The 21,659-nt window shown below is 36.0% G+C and overlaps 1 protein-coding gene across 1 annotated transcript in view; it reads left to right on the top strand.

The window, feature by feature from the left end:
* CNTNAP2 (contactin associated protein 2) overlaps positions 1-21,659 on the top strand; it is a 1,021,678-nt gene that overhangs the window by 647,741 nt on the left and 352,278 nt on the right. The window contains exon 11 of the mRNA XM_039378395.1: positions 19,651-19,757. Within this exon, the coding sequence (XP_039234329.1) occupies positions 19,651-19,757 (107 nt within the window). The remainder of the gene's footprint in view (positions 1-19,650; positions 19,758-21,659) is intronic.

Here is a 21,659-nt window from a genome sequence, read left to right as displayed (position 1 = left end):
TGTTAGCTGACCATCTCAAAGGGCTCTAATGTAGTATAATGTATGGCTCAGTCAAGGGAAGTGTAAAGGAAATATCCTCACTGGTTTGTTGGTTATATATTGTGACAGAGGAGGCCCTGTTTAGAGTACAGCATTGGCATACCTTAGACAACATTGGGAAATGGAGCCATTTTAAAAGCTTAGTTTGAACACTCACACCCAGGACATCTCCCTGGAGAGCCTCATAGGACCAGGCAGCAGCAACAGAATGGCCAATGGGCATGCTATGGCTCATAACCTTGTTTATAGTTGTAGATGGAAATAAAACCCATGCCTATAAATTACATTACAGTCCTAAATTTAATTAGAACAAGTATGTTTTGGAATTGATGTGAGATGCTTTGACACCACTTACACTTCAAGATTTTGTTGCAAGTGTTGTGCTGTAGGAAGTTTCGAGAGGATGGCAGAAATTAAAATGTATTAGGATATAAGAGTAACAAATTATGACAGCCCAAGAAGAGGTCAGAATGAGGCACTGACATTTTAAAGCATATGTTCACGTATTTTGAGTGTTTCTTGTGAGTAATAAAACTGAGAAGCTTATCCCTGCTGGCTGCTAATGATCTTGCAGTATTTTTCATGAGGATAGCATAATTATGTGTCCTAACTTTGGTAACTCTTACCTGTCATTATTATTTACCCATGTGCTTTTCAGTTGTCTGAAGCATTTCTTGTGCTTTAAGTTTCTCTATCTGTAGTTTTCTTTTCAGATAAAATTAACTATGCATCCTGGGCTTTACTATGCAGTTAATACTTGACAGCACCTACTACATTGTTTTCATTCAATTAAATCCTGTTGAGAGCCTTGGTGCAGACTATGTGACCTCATGTTTCACAGCTAGGTAACCTCGGGATTCTCAAATACTAGCCTTTTATGACTGTACCATACATTACTACTAATCTAGCAGGAATCTCATATGAGACCCATACATTGCAAAAAGTTCACAAATTTTGTCAGCATGGAAAACCCTCAACTGAGTGCCTCCTAAGATATATATAAAAAAAAAATAACCTCTTTTCCAACATATAAGGACAATAACTACAGGTCTTAGTAAGTTTTAAAAATCATATGTAGATTCTACAGTTACCAGCAAGAGGAACACTTGTACAGCAAGAGGAAATGTAGGCCCACTGCTGAACTGTGGCAGGCAAATGAGGACAAGTACTATGAAAAGGCTGACATATTGAACACCTTTGCCTCAGTCTTTGCATTAAAACTGGCCCTCAGGAATCTGAGGCCCTTCAGACCATAGGTGAAGTCTGGAACAAGGAATACATATCCTCCGTGGAGGAGGACCAGGTCAGGGAGCACTTCTAACAAGCTGGACATACATAAGTCCATGGGGCCTGGTGGGTTGCACCAACAGGTGCTGAGGAAATGGACTGATATCATTGAAAGGTCACTCTCAATCACTTTTGAAAAGTCGTGGCAACTGTCAGAAGTTCTAGAAGACTAGAAGAGAGCAAATGTCCCTCCTATCTTCAAGAAAAGCAAGAAAGAAGATCTGGGGGTCTACAGGACGGTGAACCTCAACTCAGTTCCGGGGAAAGGGATGGAGAATATCTTTTTGGGAAAATATCATATCATTTCTAAAGATATGACAAACACAAAGGTCATTGGGAGTAGTCAGCATGGATTTTTTAAGAGAAAGTCATGCGTAATCAACCTAATAACTTTCAACAATAAGGTGACTGGGTTGGTGGACAAGGGTAGGCAGTGGATGTTGTTTACCTTGTCTTTAGTAAAGCTTTTAATACTGTCTCCCATATCATCCTCATAGAGGAGCTGAAAAAGTATGTTAGATAAGTGGATAGGGAGTTTGGTTGAAAATTAGTTTAAGGGCTGGGCCCAGATAGTTGTGATCAGTGGTACAAAGTCCGGTTGAAGGCAAGTGACTAGTGTGACCTGACTGATACCCCAGGTACCAATACTGAGGCCAATACTGTATAATATTTTCCTTAGTGGCCTGGATGCTGGGACAAAGTGCACCTTCAGCAAGTTTGCAGATGATACATAACTGGGAGAAGTGGCTGACATACCAGAGTGTAGTGCTGACATCCAGATGAACATCAGAAGGCTGGAGAAAGGGGCCGACAGGATCCTCACAAAGTTCAACAAAGATGAATGAACAGTTCTGAACTTGGGGTGAATTAACCCCATGCACCAGAACAAGCTAGAGGCTGACCAGCTGGAAAGCAGCTTGGCAGAAAAGGCCCTGGGGATCCTGCTGCATACCAAGCTGACCATGAATCAGCAGTGTACACTTGTGGCAAAGTAGGCCAGCAGTACCCTGGGCTGCATTAGGAAGAACACTGACAGCCGGCCAAGGGAGGTGATCCTGCCCCTCTACTCAACTTTGGTGAGGATGCACCTGGACTATTGGGTCCATACTGGGTTCCCCAATACAAGAGAGAGAGAGGTACTTATTGGAGAGAGTCCAGCAAAGGGCCATAATGTGATTAAGGGACTGGAACATCTCTCCTACGAGAAGAGACAGAGAGAGCTAGGACTGTTCTGCCTGCAGAAAAGAAGGCTTACAATAAGTGAGATAAGAATGTTGTTTTAGTGCAAAATTATCTTTATTTGTCTTTTTCTAGATGACATGTTCACTAGTATTTTTTCTCCTTCTCTTACATGATAAACTTACTTTTCCTACATCATAGATTTTTCTATTTAAACCTGATAATGTCTATTTTTTTTGATGATTTTGTAACACTTTGTTCAGAATTCTAGCAATCAGTTTTGTCAATGGAAGTTCTGCCTTGGGTTTTAGTTTGCAGCCCACTGGGAACCATGTATTCTTCTGTCTGTGAGGACTGTCATTATCTTGTGAACCAAACTCAGTTTTTCACAGAAATTGGTAACATTTTTTCCTGTTCCAATATAATTCAGAGACAGCTTATTTGTATAGCACCACTATTTATAATACATATTGCTTAGAAATAATTTATCTTTGTAGCTGAGCAAATTGCAGTATAATTTCACTGCTCTTGCATAGACCTTTCTCTTGTTTATAATAACAGTGATTTCTGAGTTACAATCTCTCTAATATAAATAATGCATTAGTTCCTAATTTTAATGTGACCTATCTTTGCCAGACTGGTGACTCACTATAAAGATCTTTTTGAGTAGCTTCAAAACTTCAAGCAGATTTTGGTAGCTGATTTATCTCTAGTGATCTATAACATGTGAAGATTTAGCTTTAATGTGTTTGACAGTGCTGTGAGGACCAAAACTGCTAAGAGTCTCTTAGTCTGATTCTCTTGTGAGCCACTTCCTTTCACACTAACATGGGCTCTGCTAGATTTTCATACTCTAAAATCAGGAGCCTAACATTGTAGTTACAAGATAAGTTTTCTTTGGTGGAAAAGCTGATTGACACAGTTCATTTCCACTTCTGCAGTTCTAGTGGTGATGATTCTTACAGTTTGTAAGTATCAAGCTTTAAACCCAATTTTGAACTAAACTGCATTTTGAAATAACCATCTAAACAGGTAGAATGAAAGCCATTGCATGGGTAAAGGGAAAGGGCTACAAATTTCCTAAAATGTGCTTGTTACCAAATAACACCAAAGGCCATCCTAGTTCTCTGCTTTGACTTAATAGGTATTTTGCACAGATAGACAGTACTGCACAAAGGGACAAACAACAGGAAGTTACATCCATTGGATCCTGTTGATACCACTTAAGAGCTCTAAATAAGACTATGAATCTGTGTATCCAGCAACACTTTCTGGTTTAAAGGAAAAAAAAATTCCCTCCATCTTTTCACCAAACAGCCAATGTAAAAGAAAAGAGGAAGAAGATTTGTGAAAGACAAGATAGATTTGGTGTAAACACTGAGTCTTTTGGAAGATGCCTGGACCCTAATTTTTTTTGCATAATATAAACCAAAAAACTCCAGAGCACGGACTTAAGGGCTTCCAAATTACCTGCATATTGGCCCCACAAATCCTCATGAAGAACCAAAAGGCATTCTGTGTGTTAAACATTGCATTTATTCTTCCCACACATTCACACTTCAAGTTTTAGCTCTACATCTGTATTTGGAATGGGAAGACAAAGAATGATATTTCCACATCATGGCATTCTCTCTAATTACATCTACTTTTTTGTTTATCAGATACACATGCAGGTCTCGAACTTGGTATTTGTGCTTTAACTGTATACAGCTGAAATTTTGTCAAAGCTTAAATAATACAAAATTTCTTCTCACTGTGTAGTTAAACATATTTTTCAGCATTTGTCTGGTAAAATATTTCTTTGAATGTATCAAGTAACACAATCATAATGTAACTCACTGTCGAACTTTTTAAAATTATTAATAAAACATTAAGTATTGCACTTTATACATCATCAAGAGCAGCAGAATTATGCTTTCCAAGTTTTCTAGGCTTAGTGACAATTTCATCTTGACTCCTTTGCTATTAAACACCACTACAAAATTCTCATTTACTTTAAAGGAAACAGTACCAGATTGGTTTTTATTTTGTTGTTCTATCACTCTATCTTCAAAATGTGCTTTCATTTGTGTAATAAAAATCAACACCACATTGTTGTGCACTGACTCACTTCCCAGGTGAGTCCTTTGTGCTCATTCCCTTGGAAATGAGCACTCCACGTGGAGTTCTGCATGGGTCTGGCAGCACAAGTAGCTTCACTATTACAGAAGGAAGTCACACTTAGTCCTTCATTATAGAATACTATATAAATAAGAGATAACAATTGTTCACTTATCATATAACTTGAAGAAACACATTGTCTATTTAAAATATTAAGATGGAAACACTGTTCAGAAATAAAGAGCTAAGACTTTTAAGAATCTTTCCAATTTTAGGGAAGAAGTCAAAGATGAGCAAACTCTTACATTTTTAGATTAAATTAGTAGTGAGTACCACTAAAAGTATTTTGAAAATGTGATTCACATATTAATTTTGGCAAGTTTGATGTGGTATTTGATAGATTAGAATGGAAAGTCACAAAGGCTTTTCACTTTTCATTGCTCTTTACTTTTTTGGTTTTGAAGTATTAGAGGAATAGTAATCTCTAGTTTAAATCTTAGTTTACTGTATTTCTGCATTGAAGCTTTACACTTCTCATCCATTTTTGTTGGGCTCAGTTAAACTATGATGAATTCTTCTTAACTGGGTTTAACTTTGCTTGGTCAAGCACCAAATCAGGATTTATGAGTCTAAGAATTAAGTGCAAATTTTTTAGCAGATCTTGATTCATCTGATGCCCTTTTTAATATAATTTATTTCAGAATTTTATACAGTAAAATGTAAAGAATGGTTGTACCATGCCACTGTATGTAATTACCCAGTATAGCCTTGATTCCAGTGCTCCATATCTGAACAGTAGAGAGCAAATAAAAATATCTTCCCATGAAACACTGAAATATACAATTGTTACATTGATCAAGGAAGAGAATAAGAAGTATTTTCTTCTGAAGTTGAAACATTTCCTTTTGCTATTGACCAGTTTTTGTATTATCTCTTTAGAAAGAAAAGTTTTCCCTATTTGTCTTTTCAGCAGAGTTGGATGCAGGTCCTTGTTTGTCAAAACCAGGAACCACAGAAGCCTACTAGGGAATCTGTCTCAGAAATCGTGTTTTAGCAAAGCTTTATAGAGTGGCTGTGGGAGCCCTGGTGGCCTAGTGGTTAGGTTGCAGCACTCTCACCGCTGCGACCCAGGTTTGATTCCGGCCAGGGAAAAGCTCCCCCGGGCAGATGGAGCTCGTCAGCCCTGTAAGGCAATCCATCTAAGAGAAGGTCACTCTAAACAAACCTACGTCCTGCCACTGTCCAAGCTTGCTCAGCCCCGGCAGATGAACCTCAGGATTAAAGGGTGGGCTCAGTTCAGCGCACGCTGTGTCTCACCTAAAAATCCACTGCGCAGGCTCGAAGGGTTAATGACCTTTCCCAAATCTTCGCTCGCGAAGACTGGCCATACATAGAGTGGCTGTGGATTCCACAAGAGGCTTTCAAAGCTTTATTGACTTATTTCTGTTGGACAAATTCATATAAATTACAGAACTCTAGTTTAATTTCATCAGATCAGGTTTGTAAATGCAGATTCAGAGGTTTTACTCTGTTTCTTGATCCAGAAACACTTTTTCTAGCTACAGCAGAGCTAAGTTAGTACACAGGCTACATCCTAAGCATTATCACTGTAAGACTGAATCCATCTACACATTTGTTCCTTCACTGCAAGGACATGAGTAAATGATGCATAACTGAGGATACCCTGTACATAAAAACATTCAATGACATTGATAAAATTTTGGGTTCCATACAGGTATTTATGATATTATTCATGATTCTTTTGTCTGACCAATAATACTCCTAGCAGCTAGAGGTAGAAAGAAGATGTGTGTCTGAGGGTAAAGCAGACTTAAAGTAACATACCAAGTTGGTTAATTATACTGCTGATATTGTAGGTAAAGTAAGTGGGGAAGAAAGAGTAACGTATGCACAGCTGTGGTGCCTGACCCCAGGTTATTGCAACTGTGACTTTTTGTTACAGCTTACCATATTTATTATTTTGTAAGTACAGGTCAACAGACTGAACTTACATGACTGAACATGTGGGATATGCCTTCTCTACATCAATCACTCCTGCATTACCTGCTATATGTGGATCATTCAGGAAAGAGGGAAGAGCTTCAAAGCTCTTGATATTAACAATATTCAGTAAGAAAAGATTTGACCAAAGAAAGAGGTTGCTCCAACATTTCTTTCCAATCTCTTGTATTACGGAGAGATGAAGCAGTAGGAATTGCCGACATGTTTTTAACATACTAAAGTTAAGGGACAAGCACTAAATAGACAAAGCAAAGTTTTAGGAGAAAAAAATAGTGTTTGTAGGTAAAGCCATGAATAAAATGTATAGCCTATGTGGTTAAGGATAATAAGCTAAAACAGTGAGTTATCCATTCAGTGTACTGTGTGTTTTACAGAGAACAGACTGGAGAAGACTTCTCTATTGAAAGGCAAATAACCAGCTATCATCTCAAGGCTTTATTTAGCCTTTCATTGCTGCAAGGTCCATACTGTGATTATGATAAGCTTATGTACTTATCATTAATCTTAGAATATTACCTTAGTAATATATACCATTAGCCACTTTACATTTCATTGTTCTCAATACTTACTTATATTCTGTCTTTAATAGTGACGTTTTGTGTTTTAATTTTTTTAGCAGTCACATGCCTTGTAAAAAAACTCTGAAGAATTTAAGACAGCATTTTTTGTAATATCTGTGCATGTACAATACTTTGTAACTGGGTATGTTTTATCTCACTAGTATTGTATATAAAGCAGAAACTTGTTCCAGTAAGTCAATGGAATAAATAAACTACAAGTTTTTGTTTTCATGGCTAATTCTGTAATACTTCATTATCAAAACTATTGGCTAAAATGGAAATTATCTGCAAGAGTTGCACTATGTATATCATATAGCTGGCACTTTGAAATAGTCAAACAATGAAAAGACATATCATTTTTGCAGCAGTGATGATGGTTCTGTCTTCTTTTGTACATATGACATCACGTCTCTTTGAATGTAAGGTAAATAGAAGGCCTTAGCAGATATCCATAAAACAGTCAAAATACCTTGAGTTTAAAAAGACTGAGTCTTAAAATCAGGGATGAAGAGGTCTTTTTCAGTGCCAAAATGTAAGTGCAAGTATCCTTACATGATGAGTTGATTATATTGTTTCATGAGTACCTTCATCGGCTCTTGAGGTTGCAGCAGTTCATCTTTTTCCTGTCCTTGGAGTCTGTGTTTTTTCCTTATTACCTTGCTTTGAGCGGCTCTCCAATTTCTCTTTTTCTACCAGTTTGGTTCCCCCAACAGTGTTCACATTTGTGATTAAACATTTTATTTTCTCATTTTTTTTCTCTCTCACACTTTTGTCTTCTACACACAGTGTCTCTCTGTATCTGCTTTTCAGTTTTCATATTAAATTCCTTCCTTAGCATTGATGCAACCAGTGGTGCACGACCAGTTTAGATTGCTCCCGTATCACATCTACTGAATTTAAGGCTACTTTCTTGTTTCCAGTTCAGCTGTCGGTGCAGCTATCAAAGCTGTACAGATTCCTTCAACAGTTCTCTTGCATACTGCCCCAGTCAATTGCTCCAGGAAAATACTTGGAAATATACATTCAATTTGAAGCAGTGTTGGAGGGTGTTATTACTTGGTTTGGTACAGTCTTGTCCGTATAGTATATTTTAAATTACATTTCAAAGTGAAAAATTATTCTAAATTATAAAAGACACTCTTCATTTTGAACATGTCAAATGACATTTCAAGAACTTCAACATGTTTTCCAACATTTGTTCAAGTTGAGATATTAATCAAATCTGGCCCTTTCCTCTGAAGAGTCTGTTTCAAGGAGTGTCAAAAATTTAATGACGAACTGTCTGGAAAGCAAAAGCAAAATATTGTGTAGGGAGTTTCCTTTTTTTTTCCCTCTACTGCTTAAAATAAAACCTCTCAAACTATCTACCAGCCTGTCCTTACTCTCCCAGAATACTAAGTGCATGAGGTATTTCAGAACCAATGCTGTCAGTATGCTACTATTTATTTCTGTTCTGGCTTTTGCCTTGTGTGCTGGATTTCTGGAGTAAATTTTTGTAACTGAAATATAAACCCTTGAGAAATCAAAGCTTATAATAAACTGAAATACTGACAGACCTTGAACTATGATTCCCAAATTGCAGTGCTTGAAAAGCAGAAAACTAAAATCAGGAGCCTCTAAACTACTCTAAATTATAGTCTATCATTTTTTCTATAGGGCAATCACAAGCCTATTTAGGTAGAATAATAGATTCCCATCAATGAGCTATTTGTAATTAAAATTAAGCATACCAGGATTGTGTCATTACATTTTTTACAGTCAAGTACATATTATTAAAACAGTTGTATCCTCATAGTTACATTTTTCTTAAAAACAGTTTTGCTCTAAATATGAATTGTTTTCTTGCAATGACTGCCAATTTTCAGAAGCTTGAAATCCTTGAAAAAGCATGGTGTATATTTATGCACATTGAATGTAGGTGTGTGAACATAAATGCACATATGTGTGTGCACTCACACCTATTTATTACTTCAATAGTAAGCCTCCTGGCATCAAAACAGTTCATTGCACAAGTTCCAGTTAATAAATGAATTGTTTATTACTTACAGTACATATCTCTTTTCAAGCAAATTGAAAATTTTAGTGTATTTATCACAGATCTGTGACCACGCTGCAGCAGAGCTGCAAATTCATTGTCCATCCTTGCTTTTGATGGCTTTAGACTACAACACTCATTATATTGTAATTTATAAAAATGTTTTAGAGCTTCTATAAAGGATTAAAATACTGATGTGCACTAAGAACACAGACAAAGAACAGGGGATTAAGTCAGTTTAACCCATACGATTCATGTTTTATACATGATATTTTAGCTGAGAATATTGTTGTTTGTGGTGGATGGCATAGTAAAGGAGAAAAAGCAGATTGTGTAGATTTTAGCATATGCTCCATGATAATCTGGAGGAGAAAAGTGTAGTATAAAAAGATAACTCATTTCTGTGATACTGGTTATTGTTGTTGTTCCTGATGACTGCAATGATAAGGAGGAGGAAATTCCATTGTGATAATGTCCTACACAAATATAAATTTTAATCCTTTTTTGTGATCTAAAAATCTTGCAAAGTAAAAAGAAGAGAAATGAGAATAGAGAAAGGGGAAAGGGTTACAAGTGAATATTCACATTATAATGCCTCTAATGAATGATAAACCCATAATTAAGCTTTGTGGCTGTATGGGTCAACTCAGGGAGAGTGTTCCATGTGAAGTAAATAATTTGTGAATGCTGTCTACATCTGATTCATTCATGATTGATCCAAGTCAAATTTAAATTAATGACTTGGAGAACCTAGTCTATACGTCCTTGCCAGTATTGAGCAAACTAGGAGCTGGCAAGGATATACCGAAATAAAAGCATGCTGACCTCAGCTGTTCTTCTATAGTACAGTGGGATAACTAAAAGTGTTGGTAGGTTTATTTTTGCTCTACCAAGAAATAAGGAAGATCTGAGTTTCTCTCAGAGGCAGGAGAAATTAGTGTCCTTGACTTACGTGTTCTGCTAGGAATTTAATAATGAAACTGGCATTTATACCAGTTGTCATTAATTAAAGGTCTCAGAAACATTAACTTCCATTTCACATTTGCTTCACTGTATAGTCTGTGTGTTTTGCTTTACTGCCAAGACTATGTTTTCAAGGCAAAACCTTCACTGCTTAGGCAGAAAGTGTTTACTGTAGCTTACAGAACAGACTCTTCTGGTCATACAGTTGCTGGAATCATCCACTGGAAGTAACCATTTATAATCTAAACATTAATGCAAGATCTACAGTTTCTGTGAAGACATTAGGACTTAATTTTACCTTCCAATCCATATTTGTAAGATAATTGGTCTTCTAGGGAAGCTTTCAGTTGTGTCTATCGCAGTGAAGAAGGTGGCCAGATTCCTAATAGTAATGATAGTAAAGAGTAAAATAAAAAAACTTTAAAAACTCTACTAAAACTCAGAAGTGTTTTAGGTGAATCAAAAGTCATTCATACTAAGCAAGTAAAAAGACCCTTTGCTGTTGTGATTTTTTTTTAGGGCTATCACCATTTTGTAGTATAAGTCATTTAGACAATCTGCACTTTACAAGATCAGCATGACTTTACTAGCACTAAATCATGTTTATCTCAAGTTTCCTTTAAACCACCATGCCATAGAAACAGTTGGGACATTGACTTTCAGTATGTTCAACTCAAAACCTACCAGTTATGAAATACAACTCCATCTCATCATGTCATAACCAGATTAGGATGCTGAGCCAAGACTGTCCTTATATCAATAGTAGTTGATGGCATTTTATAGCTCCACGAGCATCAAGGTGATTTATGTGTTCTACATTTGCCAAGCAAAACATAGTTAATGGGCTTTTGCATATGATGCATGAAAGCTTTGTCACATATTTGAAGATCAACATGAGATAGCTCTTGTCCCTGATTAAGACACAGGAGATCAAAACAAGTAATGCAAAATATAAGATTTGCTATGGTATGCACGAAGGAGTGAGGAAGTGTCACAGCCAAGGGCTATGACATGTCCAGTTTTGATGCAGAAGAGGCTTTTAGTATAAAATCATCCATCAGTTTTATAATCATCTTTATGAATAAGTAATTCTTTACATTATGGGAAGAAACATAAAGATTTCTGACTATCAGTTTCTTTATTCCCCAAAATATAAATTTAGTAATAAACTCATTTAAAACACAGCTGTATAAAATCTGTATTTGCCTGTGATTCAATGCATGATCACTTGTGTTTATTAGGGGGAATATTGTAGTCACTGTTATGTATTATATCAGTTGTTCACTGGTCCATGTGCTGTGATAATTATGATCTTCTAAAGAACAAGAGCAACTTTCTCCAAATGTCTAACATGGATTATAAAGCTGACATCATAAAATCTCAGGAGCTGTATTTCATGAAAACTGTAAAAAGAAGAAATAGTAAAGAGTTAACAAGACACCAAAGAATCTATTTTATGGTTTGTTCTCAAACCCAACCAGTGTGTTCTACTTTACCTATCTGAAGTAATGAAAGAGAGGTGATCAGATGAATACAAAATTAAACCAGTCAGATTTTGAACAGGGCAATGCTTGGAAAGATTTAAAGAGTTCTTCAGAACTCCAGTGACTAAAAACCATGAGATTCTTCTGGAGATTCTCAGTGCTTAACATATATTTTCATATCCCCAGGAGGTCTGAACTGTGCCACATTGGCAGAGTTAGGTTGGTAACTACCTACCAGTTCTCATACATGTTTATTCAAATAATAAACTCAAAGATACCAGTTTGAAAATAAAGTATTTATGCAGGGTATCTCTCATCTGCTCTAAAAGCAGATAACTAGGTAATAACTAGGCAAAGGTCTTCAAAAGGACATGAAAATGTTAAATAAAACCCCACTGGAGGTAGATAATATTTAGTAGCTGGCCTTTCATAACAGTTTAGTCTTCCTTTTGTTTCAAGTCATTTAACAGGCTTAAGATAGATGCAAATATTCTTATTTATACCAGCTGAAGACCTAGCCCTGCATTTTCTGACTAAAGCATTGTGCAACAGAAACTATTGTTTTTATCTAGCCTGATTAGTTCATTTATGCATTTGTGGGTTTATCATCTATCTACCTCTGTAACATTATCATCACATACTCCAGTTTGAAGCTTTTGGACCGGATGTAGCCCATGGGCCATTTCCACCCATTTTATCCTGTTTTTTCCCCTCCTTGACCTTCTCCACCCCAGAGAAGGTAAATAACAGCTGAACAAGGGCTGGTCTATACACCCTTTCCTCCTGCCTCAACTCCACAGAGTTGGCCTCCTGTTAGCATGAAGCAATTACTAGGAGCTGGCAAAAGGGACATTAGGGCTGTGAAATTCCCTCGTGTTAGCTGTTGCAGTAGATTCACCCTCCCCTGCTTCTCTTCAGCAGAAGTGGCAACAGTTTGAGTTGGACGAAAGTAGTTGTTCAGCCATCAGATTGTTGAACCTAGGTTGTGTATAACAGGTACAGGAAATTATCTACAAAAAGTGCAGCAAAATGGGTTATTCAGTTCCTGGAACTGCTAAAGTGGAACCAGCATGATTTAATTTTAAGGACCTAATTTGTGAAGTAGTCTGAAAATTAAAAGCAATAGAAAAGAAAGGGAAAATTAGTCTCTACACTGTTGTATACAAAATAAAATCTGCATAAATCTAAGAGGATCACTTAATCCAAATGAGTTAACTGTGGTATTTTTCTTTATGCATTAGTCCTTCATTAATCATTCTAATGCAAACAGCATAGTATAGCACCTTGCTGGTCTGAAGATAACACCAAAAGTATGTTTGGCAGCCTTTCCTGGGAATATGCCATAAAGGAACTTTGTTTAACCAAATGTCACTGCATATTTTAATATTGATTTGCTGTTTACAAATCACAGTCTTTAAATGTGCCAAGCATTTTGTTTTGATCTCATGGCGGAACAAGTCTGATAATGTCCACCAAAGAAACATGGCCTTGTATTACCGTTAAGTGATAAAGAAAGGCTAAGTCCTCCTTGGTTCAGGATTATGTAGTTCTGCCATTGTTGATTATATGCATCTGTGCACAATTAGGTTAGAAGTCAGCAGCAAATGAAGCTAGTTTAGGAATTATGGAAAATCTAAATTAATTTTACAGTCCCTTCCATCTGCCCTTTGTGTTACCTTGCATATCAGATCCAAGTCCTGTTACTGAAAATCTCAAAGTCACATTAAACACTCATTACATTGGAAGAAATAAGACAGAATCTTCAAGGTAGGTCAGCTGGTTTTACTTTCATTTAGGACATGCTGAAAATCAGGGGCTCTCTATGGAATGGTTGTACAGTAGGACCCTGCAATAGCACTTTGTCCTTTAGTGGATTATCTTATTGTTCAGTGTTACTTTCACCATGATGACTGGAATGCATTTTATCGCATTAAAGAGCAGCATCACTGCAAACAGATGCATATGTTTAAAATATTTTTGTGATGTTGTTACTGGCTTACAGAATGTCTTTTAAATAAACATACGTATATTCTGTGATTCAGATTAACATCTGAAAGCATTATTTATTACTCTTACAAATTATTTTCCTTGTATGTTATTTTAGAGGCCTAATCTTTCATGGTCTTCTTGAGCAGTGAGGTAACCCTGTACAGTAAAAAAAGTCTAAATTTTTATAATGTTTTAACATTATGTTAAACACAATGTTAAACCTAATGTTTAAACATGATTTGTGTGTGTGAATGAAGGATGATGGCAACAGAACAGCATACTCAGCAAGGACAGCAGTATGCATTTTGAAGGATCTTTGCAAAAATGATGATAAACCATGGATTTTAAGGATATGTTTGGAGGTGATAAAAAGGGCAATTAGAGGAAAAATACTGTAAAACCATTCAAAACAAACTGCTGGTGGTTAGCTCTGAGACAGAGATATGGACAAAAAAGCGGAACAGAAGCAATCTGGGAGAGAAATGAGAGGTGAGGTGTGATCAGGAGCAAGATTAGGTAGGTATTTGACGATGAGAAGGAAAAGATTGAATTTTGCGTTAAGCATAATTCAGCCTGGGTTACTTTCCTTTGCAAAAAGCCTTTAACATTTTGTTCTGCTCTACAGAAATTCTCATGCTGTAATTATCACTGTAACATTTGAGTTCTTTTCAGTACAGTTATGGTCAATATATGTCAGATATCTCGTGTTATGTGCTATGTGTAGTTCATTCCTTCCTTCTGACCTCTCAGGTGGAGGAGTAATAGCACAGGTGAATGTTTTGTTTTGGTGATTTCTTTGGCTTGATTGTTTCAAATTTATATAAAAGGAGAGTTGATTCAGGCTGTAGCTATGCACAAAGTGTATTTTGCACTTACGCTAGAGATAGGGAGTGTAAAAGGAGAAGGCAAGGAAATTAAGGAAAGGTCTGTGCTTTACAGTGCTAAATAGTGAGATATTTGATGATTCTTCCATACTGAGGGACTTTATTTAACAGTCTCTGCGTGGCCATCTGGACATTTGACTTCCTGTTCAAAATAACTTTTTATCTTCCTGATCAAATGATCTCCAAACCTCAGAATTGGAGAATTACTATACACTTTTGGCACAATATGTCTCAGGAAACTAGTTAATATATTAAATATCCATGCCCTAAGGTATATAGTCCTCTGAAAAGACTGAGGTAGTGACCAAAACCTGTTGACTTACACAGAATGAGAAATAAGAGATTGAAAGAAATACTTTTTGGTTTTTATGGAACATGAAAATATCTGGATCAGAAAAGCATCTGGAGTAGACCTCAGAGGCTATTCTCCTGCCTTCAGGCAGAAACAAACATACTTAAGGCATTCCTGATGTATATTCTGAAAGTACTTTTTAACCAATAATGAACCTCATTGTATCTTTGCCCTTTCCCTGTGGAAATTTCTAAAAGTTTGTAACCTTCCTGTTTCCAACAACTTTTTGTGCAATTGAAAATCAGCCATTACTCATTTCTGCTGAATAAGTTGTAAAGATTTCTTCGTGGGTCTTTCATATCACTCTCCTGCTTATAGTGACATTATGAAATCTCTTTTCTCTTTCTTCTCTCTTCTTTCATCTTCTTTTTCTTTCTTCTTTTTCTCTTTTCTTTTTTTTTTTTTTATTTCTTGCTGGAAATAGTCTGTCAGGTTCACTTAGGATGATTGTACCACACATGGAACAAACAAACAACAAAAAACCCTAAGCAAATAAAAAAAAGCTCATGGCTTTGTATTATTATGTGACAGAATTAACTTAATGTAATTTAAGAAATGGAAAAAGAGAGATCCAGAACACCAGGCTCCTATTAATCTGCCTTCAGTAGTCTTACTATTCTTTTGAAGAGAATAAGGAAATATCTTTCTTGAAGTAAATGCAAGGTAGAGTAGAATGCAGCAGATGCTTATCAACAGTCAGTAGTTCAGGATTAACCTGATCTCCTTCTCTGATAAAGCACAGTATTTTTTTCCTCAGACAGGAGAAGTGCAATAGATCTAGTTTGTCAGATGTCAATAAAACATTTGATATAGTGTAATGATGGAAGTTATTAGCTAAACCAGGAAAGACAGGGTTTAAGAGAATTCCAAAGTGAGTTGTGAACTGTCAAATGGAGTTGCCTCTCAATTTATACTGATGGGCTAGAGGCTGGTTGAGAGATGTGAGTTGCTCAGAGGTCAGTGCCAGAGACGATCCTATTTAATGCTTCAACCTTGGCTAAAAATTAGGAATATCTTGCTGAAATGTGCTAATGATAAAGATTCAGCCTAGAAAAATAAGCAGAAATATTTGGATGACACAGTGGAAGTTACAGTACAGAGTGATACAGGATTTCCATATAAAGATGGAGGTCATTGGTTGGAAGTGACAAAAAGAAGATGAGTGGGAATGTACTGAAGGTGTTTAGTGCATTGAGCATTCTCAGGATGACTTTGAGCTGCTATTTGTTGACAGTCAGCAAAATGCTATATATTAAGCAAAATAATTTCAGTAGAGAAATACAAAAATGTTGATCAACTCTGAAATCACAAAACATTGATAAAACCTCCTCTAGAATACTGAGGAGAATGCAAGTGCAAGTGGGAGCAGGGCTATGAGGAAGAACTACAGAAAATCTCTTTTCCAACAGGAAGACTTGTTCTCACAGAAATACAAACTAAGAAAAGTTTTGATTGCTCTCTGCAAAGTATTCAGACGTAAATCCCAAAGGAAAACAAAAGTTGTTTGAGACAAAATCAGTCTTACAAAAAAATTACCAAACAAAACAGCATCTGTAAACTCTCTATGCATAAATTTTGGATGGAAATTAAAAGAAAGTATATCACACTTGAAAGGATGAAGTTCTAGACTTTCCTTTCAGAAGGAGTCGCAGAACAAGAAAGTTCTCAAAATGGAATCAGTTCTTAAAATGTAGGTGTACTCAACGGGAAGACACAGAACCCAGTGATGAGGAACTTACTTCCAGTTCTGTTTTGTGATGATTTCTAACTTCAAAGCCTGCTTCTGGAGGGAAGTGCCATTTTGAAGGCTTGTTTTGTTTTGTTGTGTTTCGTATTGCTTTTTATGTAATACAGCCTCATTTATAAAGGAGACTAAAGAATTTGCTTAGCTAGAAACATAGTCTTTTAATACAAAAGAACTGCAAATTGTTGGTTCTGAGTGTACACATTTTGAGTCTATACTAAATGATAAATGTAAGGTAAATAAACTATATCATTACATCTGCTTAAAAATGCAAATTTCTCTAACAAGATGTATATGGACATTTTTATATTACTCTCATTCTATGGAAAGAAAAGTGTTTGAAAAATAATGGAGTTTACAATGATAAACCATATTCCTCATGATACATCTACTGAATTCAAAGAGGTTTTTTTTGTAATATCTACACTCTAGATACTTAGTATTTCCTGTAAACTCTATTATAGCAGGTAAGATCTGTCCAAAAAGTGGACAGATGAGCATCAGATTATGTTGCAGAAGTTTTCTCATGGATTTAATAGAAAATAAATCTTATAATTCTATCTGATAAAATAAACTAACAGAATAGTGAGGGCGGAGAGAGAACTTTGGGAAATGATCTTATAGTCTGATATAAACTTCAGTATGCACTAATATAAAGATATTGTTTACTCCCTTTTTCTACCTACATTATCTTTAGAACAGGAAAAATTAGATGAGTAAAAAAGAAATTTTGCAGATGCAGACTACACTAGTCCAACCATCATAGTGGAAACATAAAATTAACATCAAGGAGTTTGCTGAATATATCTGGTTTTATGACTTAATACGCTCCATTAAATGATACAGATAAATATCTGTTTTTCATTTTTCTGAAGGTAAAGCCATTTACCCCAGTTGTACAGTCAATAATGTGGTATCTTTACTAGTTATGCTGCAATAAAAGTAAGCTATACTGCACTAAAATATGAAAATAATTGCTAGCATTACGTGTGAGACTTCATATAAATAGCTGGTGAAATTGGTATAGGAAAATGTTTGGTTTGGTCATTGAAAAATTACTTTTCAAGTAATGTATGTTCAATGTAAACGAAGTAGAAAATACATAAAAGCAAGTTATTCTGAAAGGCTGGGAAAAATACAAAACCATATTCAGATTTAAGAACTTTTGTAGTTATTTATATCCCTGAATAGAAGTTACAAGTGAGATTATTTTTGAAATGTCATTGCTCTTAGCTTTCCTTACTTTTTTACCCACCAGCTATGGATTCATGTAAATTGTTAATTGTTTGAATGTTTAGAAATGTGCTATTATATGCCCTTGTTTTCCTTCTGCAGTGTTGAGAACATAACTGAATAGCAGTAATCAGCTCTATCTATTCATTTAGCCTACCACACTTGCAAAACTAAATGAATTCATTTAAACCATGTTCAAAACATAATTTATTGAACTGTGATAAATGCCTCAGGTGGTTTCAGTGTATTTTACTGTGAAAAGAAAACTTTTAAATGTTTTGGTTTTTGTTTTAGAAGAGCATTTGTTTAAGAGCTATTTTTAAACAAACCAGTATTTTCTGATCTTTGGAAAAGAATGGGTAGCCTTGAATAATAATGGCTGATATAGGATATAAGACAGCTATACTGTATATATTCTGAGGTACTTGTACTGGCATGCATAAAACAAAAAATAGTTTCTACATGTGAGTACACAATGTTTAAATCTCTAATGCATATTGTGACAAAAGTTATTCTTGACATATATTATATATATATATAATAACATCTTGCAGCTGTTAATTGGAACTTGAGGAAATAGGAGACCATAAGTTTGTAGGGGGATGACACAGACACTTCCAGTTTCAATAAATTTCTACATAGGATAGCAAAGATTTCCTTGGGTGGTGTTTATGGAAGTATTGTTAACTATCTCAGGAATACAATGAACTTCAGATTTATCTTAGAGATAAGGATATTTAATTTTTAATGCATTTCTGAAAGTATTTTGTTTTTCTAATAGTGAGTCTCCTAGTTTTGATTTTTTAATGTTATAATAAAAAAATGTAGATTTGGCCAAATGAAAATGAAAGAAAAGCTCCTTTAGTTCTTGATCAAAAATGCAGAGCCTGTACTGAGTCTGATTGCAATAAAGTTAATAAGAAAAAAAAATTCTTTGAAATGGTATTTCAAAGCCCTTTCAAAGAAAAGAAATTTAATAGTTTCAGAGGTTAAAGTACATGATAGTTCCCATTTTTGACTACATTTGATAAAAAAGAACATGACCAAAGTCAAATCTTTAAAATCTCATTAAGATAATATTTCAACCAATAAATATATGTTCTGCTATAACTTTGACTTTTTGCCATTCCACTTTTTCTTTTGCATTCCTTCAACTCTCCAGTAAGAGAGTAGCTGGAGAAGAAAAGCAAGTGCGTGAGAGAAAGGTGAAGAATATTTGCCACAAATCCCTGAGAAGGAAAAACTTATACAGCTTTTATAGTGAAGCCTATTGCTTGTTTTAATAATGCAGCATTACTAATTTCCTTCCATCCTAGCCAGCAGGCAACCTCCCTCCCCTTTACCCTATTGATGACAACAGAAAGATAAATAGCAACTCAGTGGCATTTTGTTTTTAACTTTCAGTCAACTGTGGGACTGGACTCCTCGAGGCGTGACACCACCTGCACAGCAGGAGGAGATGTGACTTGTGATGTTCTTTTTGTTTTGACAGCTCAGTACCAGTCATATGTAACTTAGAACCCTGATTTATGATGGGTGGCTCTATTCCACCTTTATTGTGTTTTTTTACTCTTTGTAAAAGGGCTGCAGCAAAGCCTTGATGATATTTTATGCCAGTTGTGTGTTCAGATATAAATTCTGTTAATCTGCCTAAAATAACAAGGATTAATTACCAGACAAGGGCATGATGCTCTGCTTGTGCAGCTCAAAATTTAGCTTTATGTAAATCTTGATGCTCATTTTGATTTTTCTTTCTGTCTTTGCATCTCCTCCTGACAGGTGTGTGCCCAATCACTGTGAACATGGTGGAAAGTGCACCCAGACGTGGGACAGCTTCAAGTGCACTTGCGATGGAACTGGATACAGTGGCGCCACTTGTCATAACTGTAAGCCATCTTGCAGTTTCAAAATGTCGGTGGAGGAGGGAAGACACGTGTTTTAGTTGAGATAAAAAGCCAAAGTTTTCCTTTCTGGTTGTTAAAGACCCTCAAACCCTTTTTGAAAGAAGGTGTTGGTTTAATCATACTCCAGTTTGTCTGCATAAGGATGTGTTTATATAGCACTGTGCTGCACCACACAAGGGACCAAAGCACTACACATGTGTTAGTTGGGTGTACTGAGCAAACACTTTCTCATCAATTGCACACGAGGTAGAGCTTCAAATGGACGCAGTGAATCTGCCCTAAGCTACTGGGGAGAGCTGCTGACTGCTGCTACAGATACTTGTTTGGGTTGCTGATCCCAGAGTGTGTTTATATACTGATTATCAACCATTTTAAAATTTAATTATTTGCTCTGTGTTTATGGGTTTCTCAAATAAGAATATTTTCTATGAGCCCCACATGCTCTACACTATTAAAACACAGAAAGAAGAAAGGTACAGTTGGTCTTTTAATCGGTACAGAACAATGCATGTATCTTCTGTTCCTTCTCTCATATGCTAAAAACTGGGATTTTCATCTGCAAATGTATTTTAAAATACCTAGAAGATAGAGAAAACATACCCAGTCCTTACTGTCGTCACTTCTTTTTTTTGCAAAAAATCTCCTAATATTGACAAGAGAGAAAAAATGCTTTTGAACAGGTGAAAAGATTTGTAGAGATACAAATTTATATGATTTTTTATTTACCTTAACTACAGTTGTATAAAATTCTAAAAAGAAAATTGTGGAGTTGTTTCATTTTTAATCAAAAAAATCAAACCAATGAGAAAACTTTGATTATTCACAGTTTTCTGGATTGCAACAAAACCTATTCCATGGATAAAAATTATATAAATGTAAGAGGGGATGTATTTTATATATATATATATATATAAAATAACTGTTTATATATATATATACACACATTTGATGGCAAAGTTCTCTGTGATCTTGCTACTGAAATGGTAAAACTGAAAGGCCTAAATGGCAAATGAATGTTAATTAAAGAGAAATATTTAAGATATCAGTGCTTGGAGGAGTGATTTCATGGCAGCCCTTTTTCCACCAAGAAAGAATGTGCACAGTGATGGTGTGGTTGCATCTAATCTTTGGACAGAAAATTCAAGAATTATGGTATTCAATATTTCAGTGAAAATTCAGTGAAAATTCCTACATATGTGATAGGCTAAGTTGCTTAACTGCAGAAATGCAGGGATGGAAGCTCAGTTGAGTTTATTTTCTCTAGTGAGCCTCTTAAAATAAGTATCATCTTTGAGAGGAAAATGTATCGTGTTGGACTGCTGCAGCTGCATTCCCCCAGGTGCAACCAGTAGCAAGGCTGTAAAAGTATTCCCGGTGAGCATGCACCCAACAGAGCCCATGTACACTGAATATATGTATATGGAGATATATAGATATATATATATATGACTGGCCAATCAGATCACAGACAGAGCTCACACATTAACGTGGCACCAATGGCCTCATCCTGCTCACTTCTCTGGCTGAGAGGGTTGCATGTCCACAGAACAGTGAACATCCACATTCACGCAGAGTGGATCCCTCTGCCAGCTCAGCTCAGGCACTCAGCCCAGTGGCTGGCCCTGGACTCCAGACTCCTCAGTTCCTGATGCCTGGATGTCAGATGGCACAGCAGGGGTTTTTTTTGGGCTCACCCTCCTGCCATTGTCTGTCTGTGCTCCTTTGTGGGTGTGCAGACAAGCTGTTAAGGCACAATTAAACATAGTTAAGCTTTCTTCTTGAGTTCCAAAGGGAAGTAACAAGGACAAGCGGATGACATCACTTTTCTGAAATCCCATTTATTACAAAGGAACGAAATAATAACCCAAGGAGATGTGACATTTC

The sequence above is a fragment of the Pipra filicauda genome, unplaced genomic scaffold (genome assembly GCF_003945595.2).
Source record: "Pipra filicauda isolate LSUMZ 115617 unplaced genomic scaffold, ASM394559v2 scaffold137_size4652046_pilon, whole genome shotgun sequence".
Lineage (NCBI taxonomy): Eukaryota > Metazoa > Chordata > Aves > Passeriformes > Pipridae > Pipra > Pipra filicauda.
This window is presented reverse-complemented; position numbering and strand designations above follow the sequence as displayed.